At 41.2% G+C, this 23837-nt stretch overlaps 2 protein-coding genes across 3 annotated transcripts; both read right to left on the reverse strand.

The window, feature by feature from the left end:
- Positions 1-65: 65 nt before the first annotated feature.
- Positions 66-7037, reverse strand: pcid2 (PCI domain containing 2). 2 transcript variants are annotated; one of them, XM_088998737.1, is made up of 16 exons: positions 6958-7037; positions 6544-6608; positions 6365-6454; positions 5727-5800; positions 5581-5648; positions 5450-5489; positions 5097-5151; positions 4883-4986; positions 3874-3949; positions 3601-3742; positions 3417-3517; positions 3279-3352; positions 2665-2790; positions 2461-2584; positions 2285-2385; positions 66-229 (listed from the first exon to the last, which is right to left on the reverse strand). In XM_088998737.1, exons 2-15 carry the CDS (start codon positions 6577-6579, stop codon positions 2296-2298), a joined length of 1200 nt encoding a protein of 399 aa, XP_088854863.1. In that variant the 5' UTR covers positions 6580-6608; positions 6958-7037; the 3' UTR covers positions 66-229; positions 2285-2295. The 2 variants fall into 2 exon arrangements, with proteins under 2 accessions (XP_088854863.1, XP_088854854.1); XM_088998728.1 differs by lacking the exon at positions 66-229 and having other exon boundaries at positions 1067-2385.
- A 491-nt stretch (positions 7038-7528) lies between these two features.
- On the reverse strand, positions 7529-23735 carry LOC148903260 (uncharacterized). Its single transcript, XM_089012371.1, has 12 exons — positions 21947-23735; positions 19837-20113; positions 18621-18755; positions 17700-17761; positions 17493-17555; positions 16505-16781; positions 15289-15423; positions 14368-14429; positions 14165-14223; positions 13477-13626; positions 8408-8498; positions 7529-8324 (listed from the first exon to the last, which is right to left on the reverse strand). Exons 1-12 carry the CDS (start codon positions 22189-22191, stop codon positions 8216-8218), a joined length of 1665 nt encoding a protein of 554 aa, XP_088868497.1. The 5' UTR covers positions 22192-23735; the 3' UTR covers positions 7529-8215.
- Positions 23736-23837: the final 102 nt, after the last annotated feature.

Here is a 23837-nt window from a genome sequence, read left to right on the forward strand (position 1 = left end):
GCTGATATTTAGTCAAATGCAAAACACCAATAAAAAATGACTGTCCCAAAACTGCCACAAATGAGCTCGAAACAGTGGAGATTCAGAAAGTCCCGCCCCCTTGTTCGTGACGTCACTTTGGGTCACACACTGCCTTGCTCCAGAATCAAAACAATGGCTTCAGAGACTTCAGATTCGCAGATGATGCTTTGTTGTTACTCATCGAGTTATGAATATGATTCAAATAGTTCTGAAAAGGAAAGCATAAATGTTTGCAACTGATAAAAGAATTCCTTCCGTATCAATTCGAGCCGTCTGCAAGTGAATATCTGGACTCCGATGTAGTGCCCAGAAAATGCACAAGCTGTGTTTGTCCAGTATATGAAGCCGCTTATAAGAGCAGTAAAGCCGCCCGTGATTGGTTAAAATTCATGGTAGAAGACAGAGGGGTGGGTTTTACGCACACACACAAAGGAGAAAGAAACGAGAGAGAAAGCTCTGACAGCGCTACAGAGTAAAAAATGACACGGTGGAAAGTGGATGTTCGTCCGATCGGTTTGCTCCACTAATATGCTGATTGCTCTCTTTCACCAGGTGAGCTCACAGTTAGCATGCAGTGGTACTAAATGAGTAAACATGCATCAAACTTCAGCTATCCAAGCGCAGAATCGCTAACTCTGGTTAGCTTCCTCGTTCGCCTCTGCTGGTGCTCGATTGCTCTGCTGCGTTGGAAATGGGCTGATTTGTCCGCTGGAAATTTGTGTAAACGTACACCTTCTTTATGCGTGTTACCGCAATTGGCTGCGGCACAACGATTCACCGATGCAGGCAAAGGTACTGTCTGACATCAATGATACATTCCTTTAATACTTTTTCTCATCTCATCTCATTTTCCGTACCGCTTATTCCTCATTAGGGTAGCGGGGGTTGCTGGAGCCTATCTCAGCTGTCTTCGGGCACAAGGCGGGGGACACCCTGAATTGGTTGCCAGCCAATCGCAATTAATACTTTTTTTAATGTGAAATATACAAAAACACTTGGTCTAGTGGCGCTATTTAAACAAAGCACAATAGTTAGAAACAGTCTATATGAGAAAATATGACCCATTTAATTTATTCCAATTGGGTGTTCCAACAATTCTATTGCAAAGATGTGAATAGACAGCAGTTGAATACAATACATATAAAATTAATTCAAGGAAACTAAGAAATAATCCTAAAAAATTCAAGAAAAAGTGTTGGATAGAAGAGCAATGACCACTTTGTGTATCATGACATACTCCAAGACTGTTTTTTTGGACATATAGCAGAATGATGACTGAAATTTCATATCAGATTAGGACTCCCCTTAAAGGACAACCGACGTCACTTTTTTGTTTCCTAACTGACATAAGAAAAACGTTTTATAGCATCTAAAATACCGAAAACATGCAGTATGATATTTTTAGTCAAATGCATAACACCAATAAAAATGACTTAAAGTGTGTAAAAAGTACTTCAATTTGAAACTGCAAGTGGCCAGTTTCAGAAGGTCCCGCCCCCATGTTCGTGGTGTCAGGGTAAGACGTCTTGCCTTGCTCTAGAATCAAAACAATGGCTACAGATTCGGAGAATATGCTTTCTTGTTACTCATCCAGTTATTAATATGATTCAAATAGTTCTGAAGAGGAAAGCATACATGTTTGCAATCGATTAAAGAAGTCCTTCCGTCTCATTTTGAGGAGGGAAATGTAGCACCGAATGTGTGTCATCCGAAAAGAGGCAGAAGAGGGAGACAAAGCTCCGTGGAAAGCTCGGTGGAAACAGGCTGATTAATTCCTTACAATTTTTGTCAGTGAATATCGACGCTCGGTGCCACACACAAGGATTCACCATCGTGTTATTTATGTGTTTTCCTTCTAATTTCGCCATCAACACAGATCAACACGAAGTTTTCAGACCAAACAAAGTATTGCAAAATGCATTGAGGTGATGCAAGGTATGTCCTTTCTCGCTGAGGGGCGTTCCTTCAGTGACGTAGAGTGAGGACTCGTCACCAACTCAAAAACAAGACTTCCGGAATATTCAACGCAAGTCTTAAAACGTAAAATATAGCTATATGCGATGGAATCTTTGTAAAATACGTCCAGTAGAAGTCATTTGAAGCCATTTTACAAATTATGGACATAACTTGGTCGGAGACGTCGGTTGTCCTTTAAACACAATAATGTTGAAAAATGAAGGAGTCACAGCGCACATACAAAGTAACCATTTTCATTTCATGATTGAGAGCATGTTACTAAAAATTAGCTTGAGTTGATCTTAACTTTTGTGCAGGCTAGGAGACTGAAGACAACGGAGGGAAGGGATTCTGTTTGCTGACCACGAGTTTCTGGTGTTGATGTGAGATGTAACCTTTGATGTGACCCTGAGAGCAGAGAAACGGCGTCAGCATTTCTCCCCGTATCCGTCCGTGTCGGCGTGCTCGCTCCTGTGCACTCACCATGTAGATGAGGTTCGCCAGGATGCACTGCACCTCATCCACATCAACATCATCCACCTTCATCATCTTCATAGCCACCAGGAATGTGTCCAAAGGCAACTGGTGAGTCTTCAACAGAAGGTACCTGAACACAGATGGCAAGAGGAGCTTAGCCGGCCGGGACCCTCGGCTCAAGTTGCGTCAGCAAGTCATAAAGACGCTCACACTTTCTTGAAGAGGTTCCGATAAGTGATGATTTTAAGCTTCTCCAGGATAAGAAAGATGCCACAGCGGATGAAGAAGGTCTCATGTTTGGACAGCGCCTCGTTGAGCAATAGCAGGTTCCCGTCACTGATACAGAGACATGTACAAACATACACGCCAAGGATTCCAACACAGAATACACATTTTTAAAACATTTTTTCCTCCCTAAAGGGCAATTTTATGGAAAATAATATGTAATTATATCATGATTATCTCGACATCAAATGGGGTATTAACCAAGAGAGAAAAATAAGGAAAATATTCCCAGAATTTACCATGCTGATTGATTTCGAGCAGCTGTGGCATAAATATTAAAACTGACTATATCAAATTTGCCCACATGCACTCACACACAAACACACGCACACACGCACACGCACACACACACACACACACACACACACACACACACACACACACACACACACACACACACACACACACACACACACACACACACACACACACACACACACACACACACACACACACACACACACACACACACACACACACACACACACACACACACACACACACACACACACACACACACACACACACACACGCACTACCTGACAGCTTTGGTGACTTGGGAGAACTGTAAAAGGTCATACTTCTCCAGGAGCTGAATTGTTGGCATGTGGCCCTAAAACATTTGCAGATGAGTTAGTTGAAGTCCAGTTACAATTAAAATATGAGCAGCGTCTGACCAGCAGCATCTTGACAGGCAGCAAGTAGATGAGAATCATTCTTTTGTTCTTCTGACTGGCGCAATGGCAGTGTTGGAAGGAGTAGGAGAGAAATTCCTCAGCTGCAGGGGGCAAAGATACAACAATTGTGCTCATACCACACGTACATCTTAATTTGGTCTAATGACATCATAAACGAAGCTACCTGGTTTGAAATCACTGTCAAACATGGCCTTGCGACCCACGTAGTATTTATATGTGACCTTCTGGGCGGGACTGTAGTCGTTTTTCAAGTTGGAGCTGTCAATGGCCCTGATGAGCGGCTTGCACAAATGCAGTTTATTGATCTGAATCCAAGACACACGTTTGCATATGTGAAAACCATCAACATATTCAAGCCATGTCAAAAATTGGCCGCCTGCTTCAATTAGCCAAGAATAGCTCATCAGTTTATCAATTAAATAAATATACTCAAGACCTTGAAGTAAATCTTGAAGAGCTGGTTGCTTAGAAACATCATGCCCCACTTCTTTGAGTCGTCGATCCCGGCTCGACTGCAAAGGAAATAGTGAAGAAAGCAATGAGATTCGGGCAGGGCAGCAGGGGAATACTGGACAAATTTTCAAACACATACTAATATCAAGAGTGGATAAAGAAAGAAATTCCAGGGTTTTTGTAATATAATCACAGGCAAAAAAAGACCCCAGAGTAAATCATTTCAAAAAGTTTTCCAACATTGTCATCTTTAACCCCTCAATGTAGCCCTTTCAAGCAACTGAAATAAGACATGCACCTCTTACAATTAGGATAGGGCTGTGTTCAAAATTTTCCAATCACACACAAACTAATGTTAATAAATGAAAGCCACAATACAACATCCAGCATTTAAAAGCAATACCAAACATGATGCCAAATTATGCTCCAGTTCCAGCAGAAGAATCCAGTCCCAAAGAATGATCCTAATGATGTATGTATCAGGCATTCCTTTGGGAGTAATGCTCTGGCTAAAAGGTTCAACCTTAGTTTCACCGAATGAGAACATTTCAAAACTACGTGGAAAAACACGGTATGATAATACTATACATATTGATTTTTATAGCGCTTTAAAAACAGCTGTAGCTGTAACAACACGGGCAACTATCATATACAGGAAATAAAGTAGTGACAAAGATAGTAGAAAGCACCACGGAGTGAAACCAAGATCAAGTTGGAATAATGCGAATACCAACTCAATCGCTTGTACTTTACAAGTGAGTTTTGAGGCGGGTTTTAAATGATCAATTTAATGAGCAATATGACATTAATTTGTCATTTGTCATTCTATCATTTTGTTAAAGGTGTTTATTTGCTAATGACAACATATGCGATAGCTACATATATAGCAGCAAGTTACTAGCCATTACATTATGAATAAATACATGTCATAAATATAGAAGACAAGGGAGAAAAGTGCTCTCCATTTGGATCGGTTTATTATTTGGACTGACTTGTCGCTGGCACAAACTCGAAAGCAGCTCATAAGTTGCTCTGCTGCTTTTTCCAGCATTTCACTCTGTTGACCTTTGCCCTTCTGTTGCAACTGCTGCTGTGCCTGAAACCACATACAGGAGATATCCAGCCCGAATGAATGCCAATTGAATCAATACAGGGACAGAACATTTTTAACCCCCCAAAAAATCCAGAGTACATAGACATTCTTACATTGTTGGCAAATATCCTGAGATCCAGAGTGACAGTGAACATGATAGGGAGCGCCCTACAAGACACAAAGACAGAAGAGAGAATGTTACTTTCCAAATGATGACCACTTGCTTCCGGTTTTTCTGCTAATCTGACCCCAAGTATACATAAATACTGAACAGATGAGGTTCAATATTTATGATAGCAGGCCCTGACTATTTTCTGAGCGGATCAGGGAAGGAGGGTGGGAGCGGTGGTGCACTCAAAACACTACACACAAAAACCAAATAATTGCTCTAATTGATCTTTTAGAACATTTGACAATCAGGCCTCAATTAACATGGACTGGAAGGCCCACTCTCGATGATACTCACCAGTTCTCTTCTTTGTGTGACTGAAATGCTCTCAAAAAGGATGTGAGAAGTCAAGGTGGCAACAGTGAGTGCTAATGAGGACTATGATCAGAATTGATTATTGATTGAAAGCTGATGGCATGATAAAGGATATTGGACGACTATGGTCTGGAATTTGTAGGCTTCTACAAAGTCGTGATTGGCAACCGCATATGTACATCTGGCAAACAAGAAATAGGGCAGTGAGATACAGACTGATCACTTATCAATACACCATGAACATAATATCCCACCCCACCTGAGATGAGCAGCCACCATCTCGTCGTAGGGCGGCTCCAGAACCTGTTGACATTTGTCCTCTGGATTGGCCAACTGAAACAGGCACATACATCTAGATCTAAGTGACAATGGATCAACATCTATTTAAGGTTTATTACTAATGAATTAACTTGTTTCTTTTTGCTGAGAAATGGAGCGAAAATTAAAGATATGGCCTGGTGGCAGCGAACTCCACTCACTTCACAACAAGCAGCGGTTTAGCATATACAGGTAGTGAACCAATCTTAAAAACAATAATAATGAGAAAGTGGACTCCGAGTCGAAGTTTACTTTGAAAGTAAATATAAAACAAAAAGAATTAAACATTGTGCATTTTAACACACAACTTTACCTCCAGAAAGCCAGCTCGATTAAAACCCAATGAAAAACGCCATAGGCTGGCTAACTAATAACATCAATGTCACTGTGTTACAAAAAAACATGTGGCTTAGCAGTCTAACAAGACTCACAGGCATATATGCTTTGTCCTATGCAAAGCAAGATGATAAATATTACCATTGGGGCAGCTGACTGATTCAGTTGTGAAACACTGCGTCTCTAGACCTGGATCTGTACAGTATAAGTACAGCATAAGCATTGAAGTGAATGGTTCCACACCTGCAGCCGAGGGTTGGCCACGTGGGGGTGTTTAAAGGAAAGCAGCTCAGCGCAGATTGTCCCCTTCTGGTTTTCAATGGCTTCATAGACCTGCATAAAGACAAGAAGCCTCTTGAGCTGATGAATATCTCCAGTAATACACTTGAGTCTATTTTCACGTTGTTGATGTCAGGCATCACCTGCTGCAGATACTGGTTGATGGTGATGTGAGCCATGATGAATTCGCCTCAATGGCAACCTCTGCCTACGGAGAATCATATTTAAAACACAAACTGCACGCACGATAAATGGCTGAAAGCATAGCGAGAAGTGCATGGTGGAGCAACTGCAACGATATATGACAAACGGACATCTCAGGGATCAGCTTTTCTGTTAGGATCGATACGGCAGAACACTAAGTTTGTATGCGAATTAATCAGACTTCTTTTCCATTCGGGTTTTCCCTTCAAGGGGTCGCCACAGTGAATCAATTGGCCTCCATCTTCAGAGGTATGATTCGCATGTTGAAAAGGAGACATTCGGGGCGCGTCATCTTGTGTTTGATCATCTAAATTCGATATTCATATGGACATCGACGAAGTTTACGAACGTACCTTTATTTCAATTTTGCATCCAACAAAATCAGCGTTCGAATTCAGTGACACTTGAATTTACATCCGGGTCATGATTTTACGTTCAAATAAACTTCCGGCACAAAATTCTTCTTTCTTGCTCATGCTTGACACACTAGATACAACATGGCGCATTGCTGCCCCCTATCAGCCGATACTTTTACAAAAGCAAAACCTGAGGGGAAAAAAAAATCATACAAAGTGGAGAATCGGGGATATAATAATAAATAAAATAATAATAATAATAATAATAATATTTCGGTCACAAATCAAATAGAATAACGCGTATATTTATTGTGTCTGTCACTTTATGTTCCCATGAAATAATAAATCAAATAAAATAACGGGAGCTATAGTATTGTGAGGGCCTCCCGGTGTTGGGTTAGCATGTTCTGCCCGAGCCAGTGTGGATTTTCTGCGGGTAATCCGGTTTCCTCCCACATTCCAAAAACATGCATGGCAAATACAAAATAACTTACACCAACAAGCTGAGGACATTACATAAATTATCGAATTTTATTTATGGTGATGTATTAATATATAGGAACTTGGCAAAGTACTGTGCAGCAGCTAAACTTGTTTCAACAACCAAGACAAAAAGCACAATTAAGAACACTTAATACACTGATAAACTGATTTCAAGCAGGCTTGTGCAAACCTTTGTGCAAAAATGCCGTGTTTAATTTCTAAATCACAAAAATTGGCTAGTTCATTTGTAGATGAGGTCAAAACAGTGTCATTAAAATGTCTGTCAAATATATACACGTTTATTTCAATAAATAATTCACATTTTTTATGATTACTTAAACCAATACAAACATTTATTTAAATAAATACATATGCAGCACATATACAGCCACTGTTCCAAGATGCTCGAAAATACACTTGCTCAACGAGTCAAACTATTTTTGAGAATAATGGATGATACTTTAAACACGCCTGATTTCAACCTACCAAATGCAACACAAACATTTGAAGCGGACACATAATAGCTGAAATGGATGATTTAATTTGTTGTATCCAAAAGGTTGGGTCTGTGGTGTTCCTGCTCGCCCATTTGGTGTGAAATTTAGCAGCCAAGTTTTCAAACTTTAGTTTTCTGCCTAATTTGTGCACTGTGTGAAGATTTGCTTACGCAAATTAAAATATTTGTCTTTAGGTGTGCTTAGTTTTCTCTTGAGGCTGTTTTCGTTACCAAGCCACCGTATCACACATATGTAATTTATGTCGAAATGTGACATCACCACCATGCTTCACCAGCTCGAGTGGTACTGTCAGGTTGCATGAGGTACTCGCTCCTGAGTGGTCCTTGGAGAATGGCACAGGGCAAAGGAGAGAGGCTCATGTCACTGCAGCCGGTAAACAAGGATACAGTTTGAACACATACACGTTGATATGAAACCTTGATAAGAGGTAGTAGGCGGAGACTCACCTGGAACTGTGTGAAGCCATTTTTGAAGGTGCGTCTTCGGTCGGGGCATGAGAAGCGGTATAGCTCCCCCCTTCGGATAACACCTGAACACCTTGACACATAGGTGAGAGGAAGACACATATGGAAAAGCCATATTGAACTCTCCAGTCTTAACTGTAAAATGTAAAGCAAGTCCAAAGTTATGAAGGCAAAAATTAACCAATTAAGCAGGCTCCCTACTAAATTTCAAGTCGAGACATCACTTGGTTTAAAGGACAATTGACGTCACTTTTTTGTTTCTTAACTGACATCAGAAAAAGTTTTATGGCATTTAAAATACCCAAAACACGCAGTATGATATTTTTATTCAAATGCAAAACACCAATAAAATGACTTAAAGGACAACCGACGTCTCTGGACAAGTTGTGTCCATAATTTTTAAAATGGCTTCAAATGACTTCTGCTGAGCGTATTTTACAAAGATTCCACCGCATATAGCTATATTTTACGTTTTAAGACTCGCTCTGAATATTCAAGAAGTCTTGTTTTTGAGTTGGTGGCGAGTCCGTACGTGACGTCATGAAAGGACCGCCCCCTGACCGAAAAAAGACACATTGTAGCAGAACTTCCATCACGTCAATGTATTTTGCTCGTACATGTTTGGACTGAGAACCGTGTTGCACCCAAAAGCCGCCAGAAGAGGGCATCCAAGCTCCATATAAGGAATTTATCAGCCTGTGGTAGCGGAGGTGGCCACTGAAGGTCGCCATTTTGTGCCTCTTTTTTTTAGGTGACATTTTCCCCCAATGTTGCCTCAAAATGGCACAAATACTTTAATCGATTACAAACATGTATGCTTTCCTCTTCAGAACTATTTGAATCATATTCATAACTGCATGTGTAACAAGAAAGCATATTCTCCGAATCTGAAGCCATTGTTTGGATTCTCCAGCAATGCAAGACGTCTTGGCGTGACGTCACGAACTGGGGGCGGGACTTTTTGAAAATGCCCAATTCGCAGCTCAATTTTTTTGCAGAGAATATGCTTTATTGTTACACGTCCAGTTATGAATATGATTCAAATAGTTCTGAAGAGGAAAGCATACATGTTTGCAATCGATTAAAGAATTTATTCCGTGTCATTTTGAGGCATCTGGACTGCAATGTAGCGGCCCAGAAAAGAGGCAGAAAAAATGGTGACCAGCTGCCGTGAGGAATGAATCAGCTCGTTTCCACAGGCTGATAAATTCCTTCCATGGAGCTTGGACACTCTCTTCTGGCGGCTTTTGGGTGCAACACGAGGTTTTCAGACCAAACAAGTACAGCAAAATACATTGACGTGATGGAAGGACTGCTACAATGTGTCTTTTTTTCGGTCAGGGGCGTTCCTTTAGTGACGTCACGTACGGACTCGTCACCAACTGAAAAACAAGACTTCCTGAATATTCAGTGCGAGTCTTAACGTAAAATATTGCTATATGAGGTGGAATCTTATTAAAATACGCTCAGTAGAAGTCATTTAAAGCCATTTTACAAATTATGGGCACAACTTGTCCGGAGACGTCGGTTGTCCTTTAAAGGACAACCAACAACATTTTTTTGTTTCCTAACTGACATCAGAAAAACGTTTTATAGCATCTAAAATACCCAAAACACGCAGGCTGATATTTTTAGTCAAATGAAAAACACCAATAAAAATGAGTCTCCCAAAACTACTTCAAAATGATCTGAGAAAGTTTCATTTTCAGAAGGTCCTGCTCCCTTGTTCGTGACGTCACACAGAGACGTCTTGCCTTGCTCGAGAATCACAACAATGGCTTCAGTTTCGGAGAAGATGCTTTCTTGTTACTCATCCAGTTATGAATATTATTCAAATAGTTCTGAAGAGGAAAGCATAAATGTTTGCAATCGATTAAAGAAGTCCTTCCGGGTCATTTTGCAGAATATGGCGCCCAAGCTCCGTTGGAAATGGGCTGATTTGTGTGCTGGGAATTTGTGTCAGCGAATATCAAATACTAGAAATAGTAGTTGTCTTGGTGCAACACAAAACGATTCACCATCATGTTATTTATGTATTGTCCTTCTTATTTCGCCATAAACACGGATCAACACGAAGTTTTCAGACCAAACAAAGTACCCAAAATGCATTGTGTGTCGCTTTCTCGGTCAGGGGCACTCCTGTCGAGACGTGACGAATCGTCACCAACTCAAAAACAAAACTTCCTAAATATTTAGAGTGAGTCTTAAAACGGAAAATCTCGCTATGTGCAGTGGAATCTTTGTAAAATACGCTCAGTAGAAGACATTTGAAGTCATTTTACAAATTATGGACACAAATTGTCGGGAGGGGTCGGTTGTCCTTTAAGTAGGTCAAAAGTCATACAATGTCAATGAAAGATATACCGCCGTGGGTTGAGATAATAATGACAATACTTAAGAATTTTTCAAGATACATTTAGACTTTTTTTTTGTTTTGCTTTGACTTGCGAACTTGAGATATGTCAACTGAATTCAAATCAATTCGGCAATATTAAACAATGAATCCCAAAACAGGCAAATTGTTATTGAACTCATTCACTGCCAGACATGTGCAACATGTGTCCACTCCAGTGCCAGGGTTTTTGTCATTGTCACTCAAATTCCAGGACCCACATAATATTGAGTTTGAGGACTACATAAACATTCAACGCAGAGTAAGAAACCTGAGAATCTCTTCTTTCATCAGAAACAAAGAGTTGATTCCTACATTTTATGGGGCTGGAATTATATAAGCTTGAAATGAGGGTGGCTGCCAAAAATACAATGCAATACATATATGTATATTGATTTATATAGTGCTTTAACAACAGCTAAAGCTGGAACAAAGTGCAAACATGGAGAAAAGGCAAATGCTGTGCCCTTGTGGAAGGGAAAAAACATAGCCAGAGGTCATGGTCAGCGCTTTATAGGCACCCAAACAAGAAAAATCAGAACCCAAACAAATTCGGGAATGGTGCTCCACGTCACACTTTCAATTCCCGAACAATAATAATACAGTGAGACCTCAACTTACGAACTTAATTGGTTCCCAGACAGAGTGTGTAAGGTGAAAAGTGTGTATCTCAAAAAAAAAATCCCACAGGAAACCATTAAAATGGGAATAAACCGTTCCTGAATTTCCATAAAATATAGTTTTTCACTAAATAAACCTTAAAACTACACACAACATACCTTATTCTATGTATAATAAATGTGCTATTGTATTGTAATGAAAGAAATAGACTGCATTGTATCATAAAGTCACAAAGAGAGGCACATTACATGAGGACTGTAATTAAAGAAATAAACTGTGCTGTAAAATAAAGTTTTTTTTCAACTTCTTTGATTGCCCGAGACCGTCGCTTTGAGAGCACGGAAACACCTTTTGCAACAGACGCACCTTTGATGGCTTCTCTGTTCCGGAGAATGGGAGCAATGGTTGACTTAGCATAGCCGTGCTCTGCCACTAAATCACACAAACGCACACCTCGTTCGTGTTTTTCAATTATCTCCTTCTTCTCAGCGACGGTGATTTTATTTTGTGTCTTCTTGGGCTGAACACGAGGCTGTGGTGTTTTTTTTCGGTCCCATCATAGTAAAATTATCAGCAAAAAGCTCCAAGTAGGCGATCGACGTGTGCATTCAATGAGAGGGGGTGTGGAAAGTAGCGCCGGCTGGAGCGCTGTTCGGTCGTGCGCTTCCGCGGAAGATCACTCCGCCAGCCGTGGTGGGTGTGTATTATGAAAATAGTGCTTATTATAAGGTTCAATTTTCATAAATTAGAGGTTCTTAAGACGAAAAGTTTGTAAGATAAGGTGTTTGTAAGTTGAGGTCTCACTGTACAGTGATACCTTGGCTAACGAACTTAATTGATTCCCAGACAGACTGTGTAAGGCGGAAAGTGCGTATCCCAAGAATTAATTTCCATTAGGAATCCATTAAAATGAGAATAATCCGTTCCCAGGTCCCCATAAAACATTATTTTGTACTTTCTAATTTTCTAAGCCTTAAAACTACACAAAATCTACCTTATTTTATGTATAATAAATGTGCTATTGTATTATAATTAAATAAATAAACTACTGTATAAAGTCGTTTTAGTTACCTTTGTGATGGTCGTTGATGGCTTGATGGAATGGAGTGGCTGGTTTCATTAGCATTAAACACTTGATGAGGAATGTTCTTTCACCATCTTGAGGAATGATTCCCTGTAGGTGCTTTCTCTGTGATAATTGTATCTAGTTCTTCATCAGTTGTGATCTGTTTAGCTGGGTTGATAGCTTTTCGCATTAAGTGTACAGATGGCTTGCGCGGGTTGTTTGTGGAGCCTGATTGATGGGATATTTTATCCTTGCAGTCTACACTCTGCCTTTGAACTATCAAAGTTGAAACAAGTCCAAATGTCACTGTTTTCTCACCATTTCACTTTTGTTTTGTCTTCTTTTTTTCAAGCTCTGTCGTCTCTCTTGTGTGTGTGTGTGTGTGTGTGTTTTCTCACTCTCTCTATGTCGTCTGCCGTCTCTTTAATGTTTAACCCCCCCCCCCCAACCCCCACTCACTCACTTCTGCGTTCTTGACCAATCACGTGGCTTTAACCGAAGACACCCTTTTGTTTTTGGGAGAACGGCCTCACTCTCTCGCTGTCTGTAACCCCCAACCCCTCGCTGCTGTGTTCTTGACCAAGCTCGTGGCTTTAACTGAAGACTGGGGGGGGGGGGGGGATTGAGGACAAAACAGTCGGCCACCATTTTCTTGTTAGGAGAACCGGCTCGTTCGCTCATTGAGGCAGCTCCGTGTGTATCCCAAAAAATAGTTCGTATGCCAAGGTAAAATTTTCATAAATGTAACGTTTGTAAACCGAAAAGTTAGTAAGGCGAAAGGTTCGTAAGCCAAGGGGTTCGTAAACCAAGGTATCACTGTACATGTTATTTATAAGTGCCTTTCAAAACTCTCAGGGACACTTTACAGCCACGGGATAAGATTTTTTGGATCAATTCGTGAATGGCAGTGAATGAGTTAATGCCATTCCCATTTAAAGTTGCCCCCCCAAACAGGTTGTTTGTTGACTTTACCAGAGGGATGCAGGTGGGGAGGGTGATGATAGGGAGAGCGTCGCCCGGCATAACCACTATGCATGTATCCGTGTTGATGATGGGATGCAAGAGAAAGCCTGCCGCCATAAGTAAAACCACCGCCTCCATCCGGTGAACTCTGAGACCAACCTGAAGTCACATTTCACCAATTGGCCACACAAATGTGAATAATACAATCATAATATGACACACCACACATGGTAGTGTCAGTGTGTTGTTGTTCTTGTAATGTTTGTGTACTTGGGTGACAGAATGAATAATGAGTAACAGAATACAACACCCATTTCAAATTGTCATGCAAAAAGAATGTGAAATGCTGAGATTTTGTGATATATTTATGATTAAAAACTATCATTAACACATTTGGGATGTGTCAATTCCCTCTTTGTTTACAGTAATTACTGTAAAATGGCATAAAAGGCAACTAATTGCCTGTCCACAAGTTCAAAATACTGTAACTTGAAATTTATGCACATGCCCCAAGCACACGGCAAAGCTATAATTGCTTCCAATAGTTGTCTCTGTCAAATATAAAGTCTCAACAATTCATTGATTGTGTCCTATACGAGATTGCATTTTATTTCTTCAATCAAATTGAAATACATATGTTAGTCTGGTTCTCTCATACTGTTTTGTGCACAATTTCATGCTGAAATTCAAAACTCACGTGTTGGATTTCCAACAAGGCCCACCCTTGGGTGTGTGATGCCCCGCCCACCTAGGTTCCTGTGTTGAGCAGAATGACAAAAAAAACCTTGTTAAACATACAGTACGGCAATACGACTTAATCCTGGGCGGAAATGCTGATAGTTCAAAAGATGATAACACAGGGCAACATCTGCCACATCTTTGTTCACTCTCCTGCCTCACCTCACTTTGATGTCCAGAAATCCTTTGGCAAAAGGATTATGTTTGATCTTCAGAGCTGTGAGCTATATAGAAAACAAAACGTATTTCGCTGTCATTGAGATGTTTGCTCGGACACAGGAAGATTGTCTTTTACTGCTGGCAGGGGACATAGCCATTCATGACCGACGCCCACCCTCTACTTCCCTCTGCCAAGCTATTCATTGAGAGTATATGCAAATTTAAGTGATACATGAGTAAGACTTGGTCTTCTTGATTTATATAGCACACCCTTGGATGTCCCATGGTACAAGCACCAACCATCCATAAACCAACGTAGACATTTTAATGGGTTGTCTTTCCATGAACTGATAGATTTGTAACCTATCGAATGAGCTTTTCCTGTGATGGAGTTTACCAAGTCCTAAATTCCGCCCAAGGCCAGATCTCCTAACTGAGGATGACAGTTTAACAGGCTGTGTCTGTTAACCTCAGATTGACCCCAGATTTTCTGTGCTTCCATTGTGGGCCTTGTGTTCGGCCAACTGAGCATACAACAGCATGAAACTTTAAAATATGCTAACTTCTATTCTGTATCATTCACCATTTACATTCTTTGGAGGTCTTATTCGTGACAGACTCAGCATACGTGTGAATTTTCCTCCCTCATGCGGATTTACACATTTTATGTGGAACTGTGCATGTGCTACAAAGAGCAGACATCAGCAAAGAACAAGGTCTGGTAACAACATATTTTCACCTTTGTCTCAACAGACCATAAACGATTTTGATCAATGCTTTTTGCGAGAGTTTGTTGGTGTTTTTGGTGCAAAGACAAGACTATTCATGACTAAATTGTCAATTTCTACATAATATCTCCCTTCAGGTAACTTTGAAGAGTCTTTGGGGTTCCCGAGAAGGTATCAAACTCACAAATTACTGTACCTCTTCATTCTGATAGGCGGTGACCGCAATAAACTGAGTCTCTTTGAAGGAAACGTCGGAAACGAGATGCTGTTGCGAGCCAACACATACGATGTACAGATGAGGCTCGTATTTATGATGCGAGTTTAACATGACCTGGAAGACACACACAAAACCACAGGCATTTGTACACAGTGCCACACACAAATGCATTTTTGTTGTTGTTGAAACGCTCCTTTGAATAAGACTCAAATAGTGATAAAAATGTCCAATTAACTATTTTGGTCCTTCAGGACAACACAAAATAACAAATTTCTTTCCGAGAGGTTGGCTTCAACCAGTATGTTGAAGCCAAACAGGCAATTCAGGCTCTCTGAATTTAGTTTACCTTCGCTGTCATCTCTCGGAGACATGATGGGTAAATTAATGCCACGGTAAAAAACATAAATTACCATAATGCACAAATAAGATGAGCAATTATTCAATTACAGCCCAGTTGTAAGACTGCATTACTGACCTGTGTGTGTGTGCACGTGTGTGCATGTCTGAGGCTGCTGAGTGATGATTGGGAACTTGTACACAGAAAGCGCATTAAACCGCAGCCAACCAATTATAACGTGTTTATGGCGTTCCCGTGGCTACGAGGAGGGCACGCAGGTGGAGTGTGTGTGAGAAGAGCCACTGAAGTGGATTTTTTTCAAGCGGTACGCTCTCTTCCACTCCAGCACAACAGAACACGACAAATGATTACTGTATTGCGCTTTATTTTGGAGTCGGCCAATCCTCCATAAAGCGTCTCCAGCTGGTTCAGAATGCTGCTGCTCGCTTCTTGACTGGTACTTGTAGAAGGGAGCACATACAATAACTGCTACTCTGGCATCCCTTCACTGACTTCCTATACATTTTGGAGTTCTTTTCAAGATCGTATTTGTCTTCAAATCCTTAAATGGCCTCGCTCCTCGTTACTTCTCCGAGCTCATCCACCTCTGCACACCTTCCCGACGCCTCAGGTCTGCTGACCAGACATTATTAGACGTGCCAAAAACTAATCGGAGGCTCACATGGGATCAAACCTTTTCCGACTTTCTGGAATGACCTGCCACTGAACATTCGGCAAGCCCCCTCGCTGCCCATCTGTAAAACCCGCCTCAAAACTCACTTGTAGTCTGTGGCATTTGTAATCAGACGTACATATTGCTAAACACGTGGTAAGCATATTTCCACTATTTTCCGATACCTGTCCCTCTGCCTTGATTTTGTTGTTTAATTTGACCATGTTAAAGGTCACCGCTGCCTTCATCCAATGAGCACCAAAGTTGGGTGAGTCCGGGTGCGTGTAGATTCCACCTTGGCCCTGACTCTCGCTGCGTCCCTCTGCCTGGGCGGCCACCAGCCATTCTCCGTTGACAAACTTCCAGCGGCAGTTGTCGGTCGGGACGAAGTCGAGCAGGAAGGAATACATCAAACCCGGGTTCAGACCTGACACTCTGAACTTCAGGACAGGAAACATGCGTCTAGGACAAGCACATGACAAACATTGTGGTGAATCTGAATGTTGCTCATACAAAGTCTAAGATGGCGCCCAAGTAGGCAGCTGGCAATTGCTCCCACAAGCCTTGAATGTTTTCATTGTTTTTGTGTTGTCTTTGTGTTTCCTTTTGTCACTTTGTGTTGTTGTGTGTCGTGTGGACCGGATGGGGATTGTTTTTCTGTATTTTTGGCCACAAAATTCCTCAAGGGGGAAACTTTAGTGAGCGGATGTGTCTTTTTGGCAGCAGAAATATGCCAGCACCGTTTTTGATTTGGGTGACAGAATGAATAATGAGTAACAGAATACAACACCCATTTCAAATTGTCATGCAAAAAGAATGTGAAATGCTGAGATTTTGTGATATATTTATGATTAAAAACTATCATTAACACATTTGGGATGTGTCAATTCCCTCTTTGTTTACAGTAATTACTGTAAAATGGCATAAAAGGCAACTAATTGCCTGTCCACAAGTTCAAAATACTGTAACTTGAAATTTATGCACATGCCCCAAGCACACGGCAAAGCTATAATTGCTTCCAATAGTTGTCTCTGTCAAATATAAAGTCTCAACAATTCATTGATTGTGTCCTATACGAGATTGCATTTTATTTCTTCAATCAAATTGAAATACATATGTTAGTCTGGTTCTCTCATACTGTTTTGTGCACAATTTCATGCTGAAATTCAAAACTCACGTGTTGGATTTCCAACAAGGCCCACCCTTGGGTGTGTGATGCCCCGCCCACCTAGGTTCCTGTGTTGAGCAGAATGACAAAAAAAACCTTGTTAAACATACAGTACGGCAATACGACTTAATCCTGGGCGGAAATGCTGATAGTTCAAAAGATGATAACACAGGGCAACATCTGCCACATCTTTGTTCACTCTCCTGCCTCACCTCACTTTGATGTCCAGAAATCCTTTGGCAAAAGGATTATGTTTGATCTTCAGAGCTGTGAGCTATATAGAAAACAAAACGTATTTCGCTGTCATTGAGATGTTTGCTCGGACACAGGAAGATTGTCTTTTACTGCTGGCAGGGGACATAGCCATTCATGACCGACGCCCACCCTCTACTTCCCTCTGCCAAGCTATTCATTGAGAGTATATGCAAATTTAAGTGATACATGAGTAAGACTTGGTCTTCTTGATTTATATAGCACACCCTTGGATGTCCCATGGTACAAGCACCAACCATCCATAAACCAACGTAGACATTTTAATGGGTTGTCTTTCCATGAACTGATAGATTTGTAACCTATCGAATGAGCTTTTCCTGTGATGGAGTTTACCAAGTCCTAAATTCCGCCCAAGGCCAGATCTCCTAACTGAGGATGACAGTTTAACAGGCTGTGTCTGTTAACCTCAGATTGACCCCAGATTTTCTGTGCTTCCATTGTGGGCCTTGTGTTCGGCCAACTGAGCATACAACAGCATGAAACTTTAAAATATGCTAACTTCTATTCTGTATCATTCACCATTTACATTCTTTGGAGGTCTTATTCGTGACAGACTCAGCATACGTGTGAATTTTCCTCCCTCATGCGGATTTACACATTTTATGTGGAACTGTGCATGTGCTACAAAGAGCAGACATCAGCAAAGAACAAGGTCTGGTAACAACATATTTTCACCTTTGTCTCAACAGACCATAAACGATTTTGATCAATGCTTTTTGCGAGAGTTTGTTGGTGTTTTTGGTGCAAAGACAAGACTATTCATGACTAAATTGTCAATTTCTACATAATATCTCCCTTCAGGTAACTTTGAAGAGTCTTTGGGGTTCCCGAGAAGGTATCAAACTCACAAATTACTGTACCTCTTCATTCTGATAGGCGGTGACCGCAATAAACTGAGTCTCTTTGAAGGAAACGTCGGAAACGAGATGCTGTTGCGAGCCAACACATACGATGTACAGATGAGGCTCGTATTTATGATGCGAGTTTAACATGACCTGGAAGACACACACAAAACCACAGGCATTTGTACACAGTGCCACACACAAATGCATTTTTGTTGTTGTTGAAACGCTCCTTTGAATAAGACTCAAATAGTGATAAAAATGTCCAATTAACTATTTTGGTCCTTCAGGACAACACAAAATAACAAATTTCTTTCCGAGAGGTTGGCTTCAACCAGTATGTTGAAGCCAAACAGGCAATTCAGGCTCTCTGAATTTAGTTTACCTTCGCTGTCATCTCTCGGAGACATGATGGGTAAATTAATGCCACGGTAAAAAACATAAATTACCATAATGCACAAATAAGATGAGCAATTATTCAATTACAGCCCAGTTGTAAGACTGCATTACTGACCTGTGTGTGTGTGCACGTGTGTGCATGTCTGAGGCTGCTGAGTGATGATTGGGAACTTGTACACAGAAAGCGCATTAAACCGCAGCCAACCAATTATAACGTGTTTATGGCGTTCCCGTGGCTACGAGGAGGGCACGCAGGTGGAGTGTGTGTGAGAAGAGCCACTGAAGTGGATTTTTTTCAAGCGGTACGCTCTCTTCCACTCCAGCACAACAGAACACGACAAATGATTACTGTATTGCGCTTTATTTTGGAGTCGGCCAATCCTCCATAAAGCGTCTCCAGCTGGTTCAGAATGCTGCTGCTCGCTTCTTGACTGGTACTTGTAGAAGGGAGCACATACAATAACTGCTACTCTGGCATCCCTTCACTGACTTCCTATACATTTTGGAGTTCTTTTCAAGATCGTATTTGTCTTCAAATCCTTAAATGGCCTCGCTCCTCGTTACTTCTCCGAGCTCATCCACCTCTGCACACCTTCCCGACGCCTCAGGTCTGCTGACCAGACATTATTAGACGTGCCAAAAACTAATCGGAGGCTCACATGGGATCAAACCTTTTCCGACTTTCTGGAATGACCTGCCACTGAACATTCGGCAAGCCCCCTCGCTGCCCATCTGTAAAACCCGCCTCAAAACTCACTTGTAGTCTGTGGCATTTGTAATCAGACGTACATATTGCTAAACACGTGGTAAGCATATTTCCACTATTTTCCGATACCTGTCCCTCTGCCTTGATTTTGTTGTTTAATTTGACCATGTTAAAGGTCACCGCTGCCTTCATCCAATGAGCACCAAAGTTGGGTGAGTCCGGGTGCGTGTAGATTCCACCTTGGCCCTGACTCTCGCTGCGTCCCTCTGCCTGGGCGGCCACCAGCCATTCTCCGTTGACAAACTTCCAGCGGCAGTTGTCGGTCGGGACGAAGTCGAGCAGGAAGGAATACATCAAACCCGGGTTCAGACCTGACACTCTGAACTTCAGGACAGGAAACATGCGTCTAGGACAAGCACATGACAAACATTGTGGTGAATCTGAATGTTGCTCATACAAAGTCTAAGATGGCGCCCAAGTAGGCAGCTGGCAATTGCTCCCACAAGCCTTGAATGTTTTCATTGTTTTTGTGTTGTCTTTGTGTTTCCTTTTGTCACTTTGTGTTGTTGTGTGTCGTGTGGACCGGATGGGGATTGTTTTTCTGTATTTTTGGCCACAAAATTCCTCAAGGGGGAAACTTTAGTGAGCGGATGTGTCTTTTTGGCAGCAGAAATATGCCAGCACCGTTTTTGATTTGGCAGGACTGTTGGTGCCATTTGACTGTCATCGGTGGACAGCTCTGGGGGCGATTATGCCTTTCTTGCACCTGTAATGGGCAGCATTTTCCCAGCCCTGTTTTGTTCAGCAGAAAGGTTGGTGCTGTTGGACAGTCTGCGGATGGTTAGGTGCATGGCTTGAGGAGTCTGCGATGAGAAGAAAGGAGCGTCAGCGCAGAGCGCCGATGCGCATCTGGAACGTCCGTCGCAGCATAGAATTGAAGCGGATTTACGTGGGACAGGAGATGTGAGACAATCTCTTTTCATCAATGGGTGCTACAGCTTTGTGTTTGCTTTCAAAACTTAGCTTGTAGCAGACGTGTACACTTCACCATGACGTTCCACTGGTGAAAAGGATGCTTTGATCCTCTCCTCTTTCATCTAGAACTGCTTCATACAACAAAGACGGTGCTGTGCTTAAAATTGAATGACTGTCTGTCTTTGTGTTGTCATATTATTTGTTATTTTGTTTTTTTATTATTTTGACTTCAAGATGGCGCCGCGAGAGTGGCTGCTTTGACAGCAGCTCCTGTATTTTGTTTTTCTACTTCTTCTCTCTGTTTCATCACTTTGCTGCTGTAAAATGTAAATTTCTCCAGTGTGAGACTAATAAATGCTAACCTAATCTAATACTATATTTCCAACAGACTCCTACTCACAAAACATTTGTTGTGTGTGTGTGTGTGTGTGTGTGTGTGTGTGTGTGTGTGTGTGTGTTCCTTGTTAGACAAGTTGTGCAAAAATGATTGAAAACTTCAACAGGTGAACACATACATTCAAAGGTTACAAGAGGTGAAATTAAATTCACCACTCATACTTTTTTGGTTCATCCTGAAATTCCACTGGAAACCCCCAACTTTTTGTATATTTGTTCAGGCAATGTCGAAAATAAAATCACAACATTCACCACTCTCATCAAGGGTGAAAAAAAAGTTGAATGATGTCAATGTCATTCATAAAAATATATCAACAATTTAAAAAAAAATGGTTGGTTGTGTAATCAACTTGATAAGTAAGGAACATGCAGACAGATTACTCTCTTAAGGCTTGACTGCGTCATTTAGGGATACAGTACATTATACTCATTATTATCCCTCAAGGGGAAATTCAATTTAGACTTGGCTGCAGGCAAAAATTGTATTTGGTGATCAAACCAAGGCAGCTTGATTTGTAAGATAGCCTGTGTTATTCACTAGTAAACTTTATATACTTAAAAATAAAACATTAAAACCATTTTAAAACAATACATTTACAAGTACAGAAAGCAAAATAAAGATAACTTACCAGGTACACTTCCCCCGCAAAAAAAAAAAAAAAAAAATTGGAAGGGAAAAAATAATCCAAAAAGGCCTGGAAAACTGCCCTTTTTGCTTAGGTGAATTATTTTTCATCCATCAGCATCATTGCCGTCATTCAAGTCTTTTGATATCTGACAGGCATTCATTTGAGTTTGTGCCAACTGCGATTGAGCTTTCTATTCTTCCAGTCTGAATTTAGATGTCTGAATTTAGATAGCAACTCACCGTCCGCTTTTGGTGACTATCATTTCATTGGTTATGTGGTGGAACTTCCTCCACAGCTCGCCATCCTCCAGTGTGACCTGTAGCCCTCTTTCTGTGGGTTCACCCTTCTCCCATCCGGCCTGAAGGTCATTCCCCACTATGGTCAGCAGTCGCAATGTGCGATGCTTCAATGAGGTTTCGCCATCGTTTTGTTGCTCTTCGATCTCCATCTGCATGACACAATCGCATAACATTTTGGTGCACATTCCAAATGTAAAGCTGTATTTTTGGGATTCCCTACAACATTTTACAGGGCTTCAAATGTCAAGATGAATTGGTGTCTCTTTATTGTATTAAGCCACTTTTACTCACGATCCACTAAATCATGGCGTGAAGAACCCAAATTGTGAAATGTGTTTCTACAGTTTTGAGCTTAATGTTGCCTTTTCAGGGGGGGAAACAAAATGCAGCAGGTATTCCAGACTAGATTATGGTATTTGATTAATTTGTTTTTCTTGTCTTAACAGTAGACATGTGAATCAAATCTCTGAAGATGGAGGACACTGATTCGCTGTGGCGACCCCTTGAAGGTAAAAGCCGAAAGGAAAAGAAGTATTGACTGTAAAAAGTATAGCGCATAAAGTACTTTCTGAGTCATCGCTGAAGAATGTTATCTACGGTTGAATAAAATGGACAAACTTTATGTGTCCGGTGTTAATCATCATGGCCATTCGGACAAAATAAACTTCATAATAAACTTTTATAGTTAAACGGACCATTACAATGCAGTAGATTGACTTTCCTGCACTGATGTGGGGCTACTTTATGCCTCACAGGAGCTCGTCTGGAGCTGGCTCATACGCCAGGTTTGGTCACCAATTCTCTCACAAAAAGACCTTCAGAATTCATCTGAATTGTGTGTGCTTTATATGAACTAGCAGTCAAGTTGGGCATATTTTGCAAGAGAAAGTCTGTCAAAACTTTTGACTGTTAATATAGTAGATACAATACAATAGAATTTTAATAATTTTGATCGCCCATCCTCCCCAGTTCCTTAATATCTGCACCCGATATGGTGTACACAATACAGTAGATACTGTACACTCTTTAGACAGCATAAGTAACCCGATATAAATTGAAAGTTCAACTCTTTTTACGATCCCGATGACAGTATACAGAAATGCACGTAAATGAGGACCATGCTAGAAGAAATCTTACTGAAAAAAAAAAATCCTGCAACATTTAATGAAACAACCAGAAAAAGTCAGACTTACCCGAGTGCTGAAAAAACTCACAAAGGGAGATGGACAGTCAAAATGATGAGCACTAACAAGGGTTTGGTTGGAGATGTAAATGAGCGCAGTGAGCGACGGAATACAATCGGACGGACAAAAGCTCCTCCCTCGGCACTCTTACCCCAAATGGTAAACTGCAAACACACAGCGCGGTAGAAATTACACTGAATTACTGACAACACATCCATGTGGCGAAGTGAAGAAAAGTGCAGAAACTCAAGGAGACACAGTCCATAGAAAAAAAAACAGGATTTGTCCACTTACTTTCTTGCCAGGGGCACTTGTTTAGGTGGTCCAAGAGGATGAAAAAGAAAACTTCCTCTGGAGAAGGAGATTTGCTTTTCTTTTTCAAAAGGCAAGCGTCGACAGCAGGGGCACATCAACATTTAAATGTCAACGAGAACGTTGAAGGCAGCCACGCGCAACTTAGCGGAAGCGTGAAACGGACAATAGGTCAAAAATCTGGAAAGCCACGACACCTGATAGGTGCATGTGTGATGTGTGTGTGATTTAATCAGCGGGGAGATTTAGCGGCTTTGGCCCTTCGTCGGGGTATAAAGACAGAGTGAACTTGGGCGGAAGGTAAACATGGACAGGTCACACATCATTTGAGTCAA

Source organism: Hippocampus bargibanti, linkage group LG01 (assembly GCF_051943395.1).
Source record: "Hippocampus bargibanti isolate YZ-2025 linkage group LG01, ASM5194339v1, whole genome shotgun sequence".
In the NCBI taxonomy this organism is placed as follows: Eukaryota; Metazoa; Chordata; class Actinopteri; order Syngnathiformes; family Syngnathidae; genus Hippocampus; species Hippocampus bargibanti.

Excerpts from the sequence above, each read along its gene's own strand:
- LOC148903260 (XM_089012371.1), bottom strand. The coding sequence starts at position 22,191 with ATGTGCACCAAAATGTTATGCGATTGTGTCATGCAGATGGAGATCGAA. Across the intron at positions 20,114-21,946 it reads ATAGTCACCAAAAGCGGACG|ACGCATGTTTCCTGTCCTGA; the intron begins GTGAGTTGCTAT and ends TGCTTGTCCTAG. Across the intron at positions 16,782-17,492 it reads GTTGGAAATCCAACACGTGA|ACGCATGTTTCCTGTCCTGA; the intron begins GTTTTGAATTTC and ends TGCTTGTCCTAG.
- pcid2 (XM_088998737.1), bottom strand. The coding sequence starts at position 6,579 with ATGGCTCACATCACCATCAACCAGTATCTGCAGCAG. Across the intron at positions 4,987-5,096 it reads TCAGGATATTTGCCAACAAT|GCACAGCAGCAGTTGCAACA; the intron begins GTAAGAATGTCT and ends ATGTGGTTTCAG. Across the intron at positions 2,791-3,278 it reads CAAGTCACCAAAGCTGTCAG|TGACGGGAACCTGCTATTGC; the intron begins GTAGTGCGTGTG and ends TCTCTGTATCAG.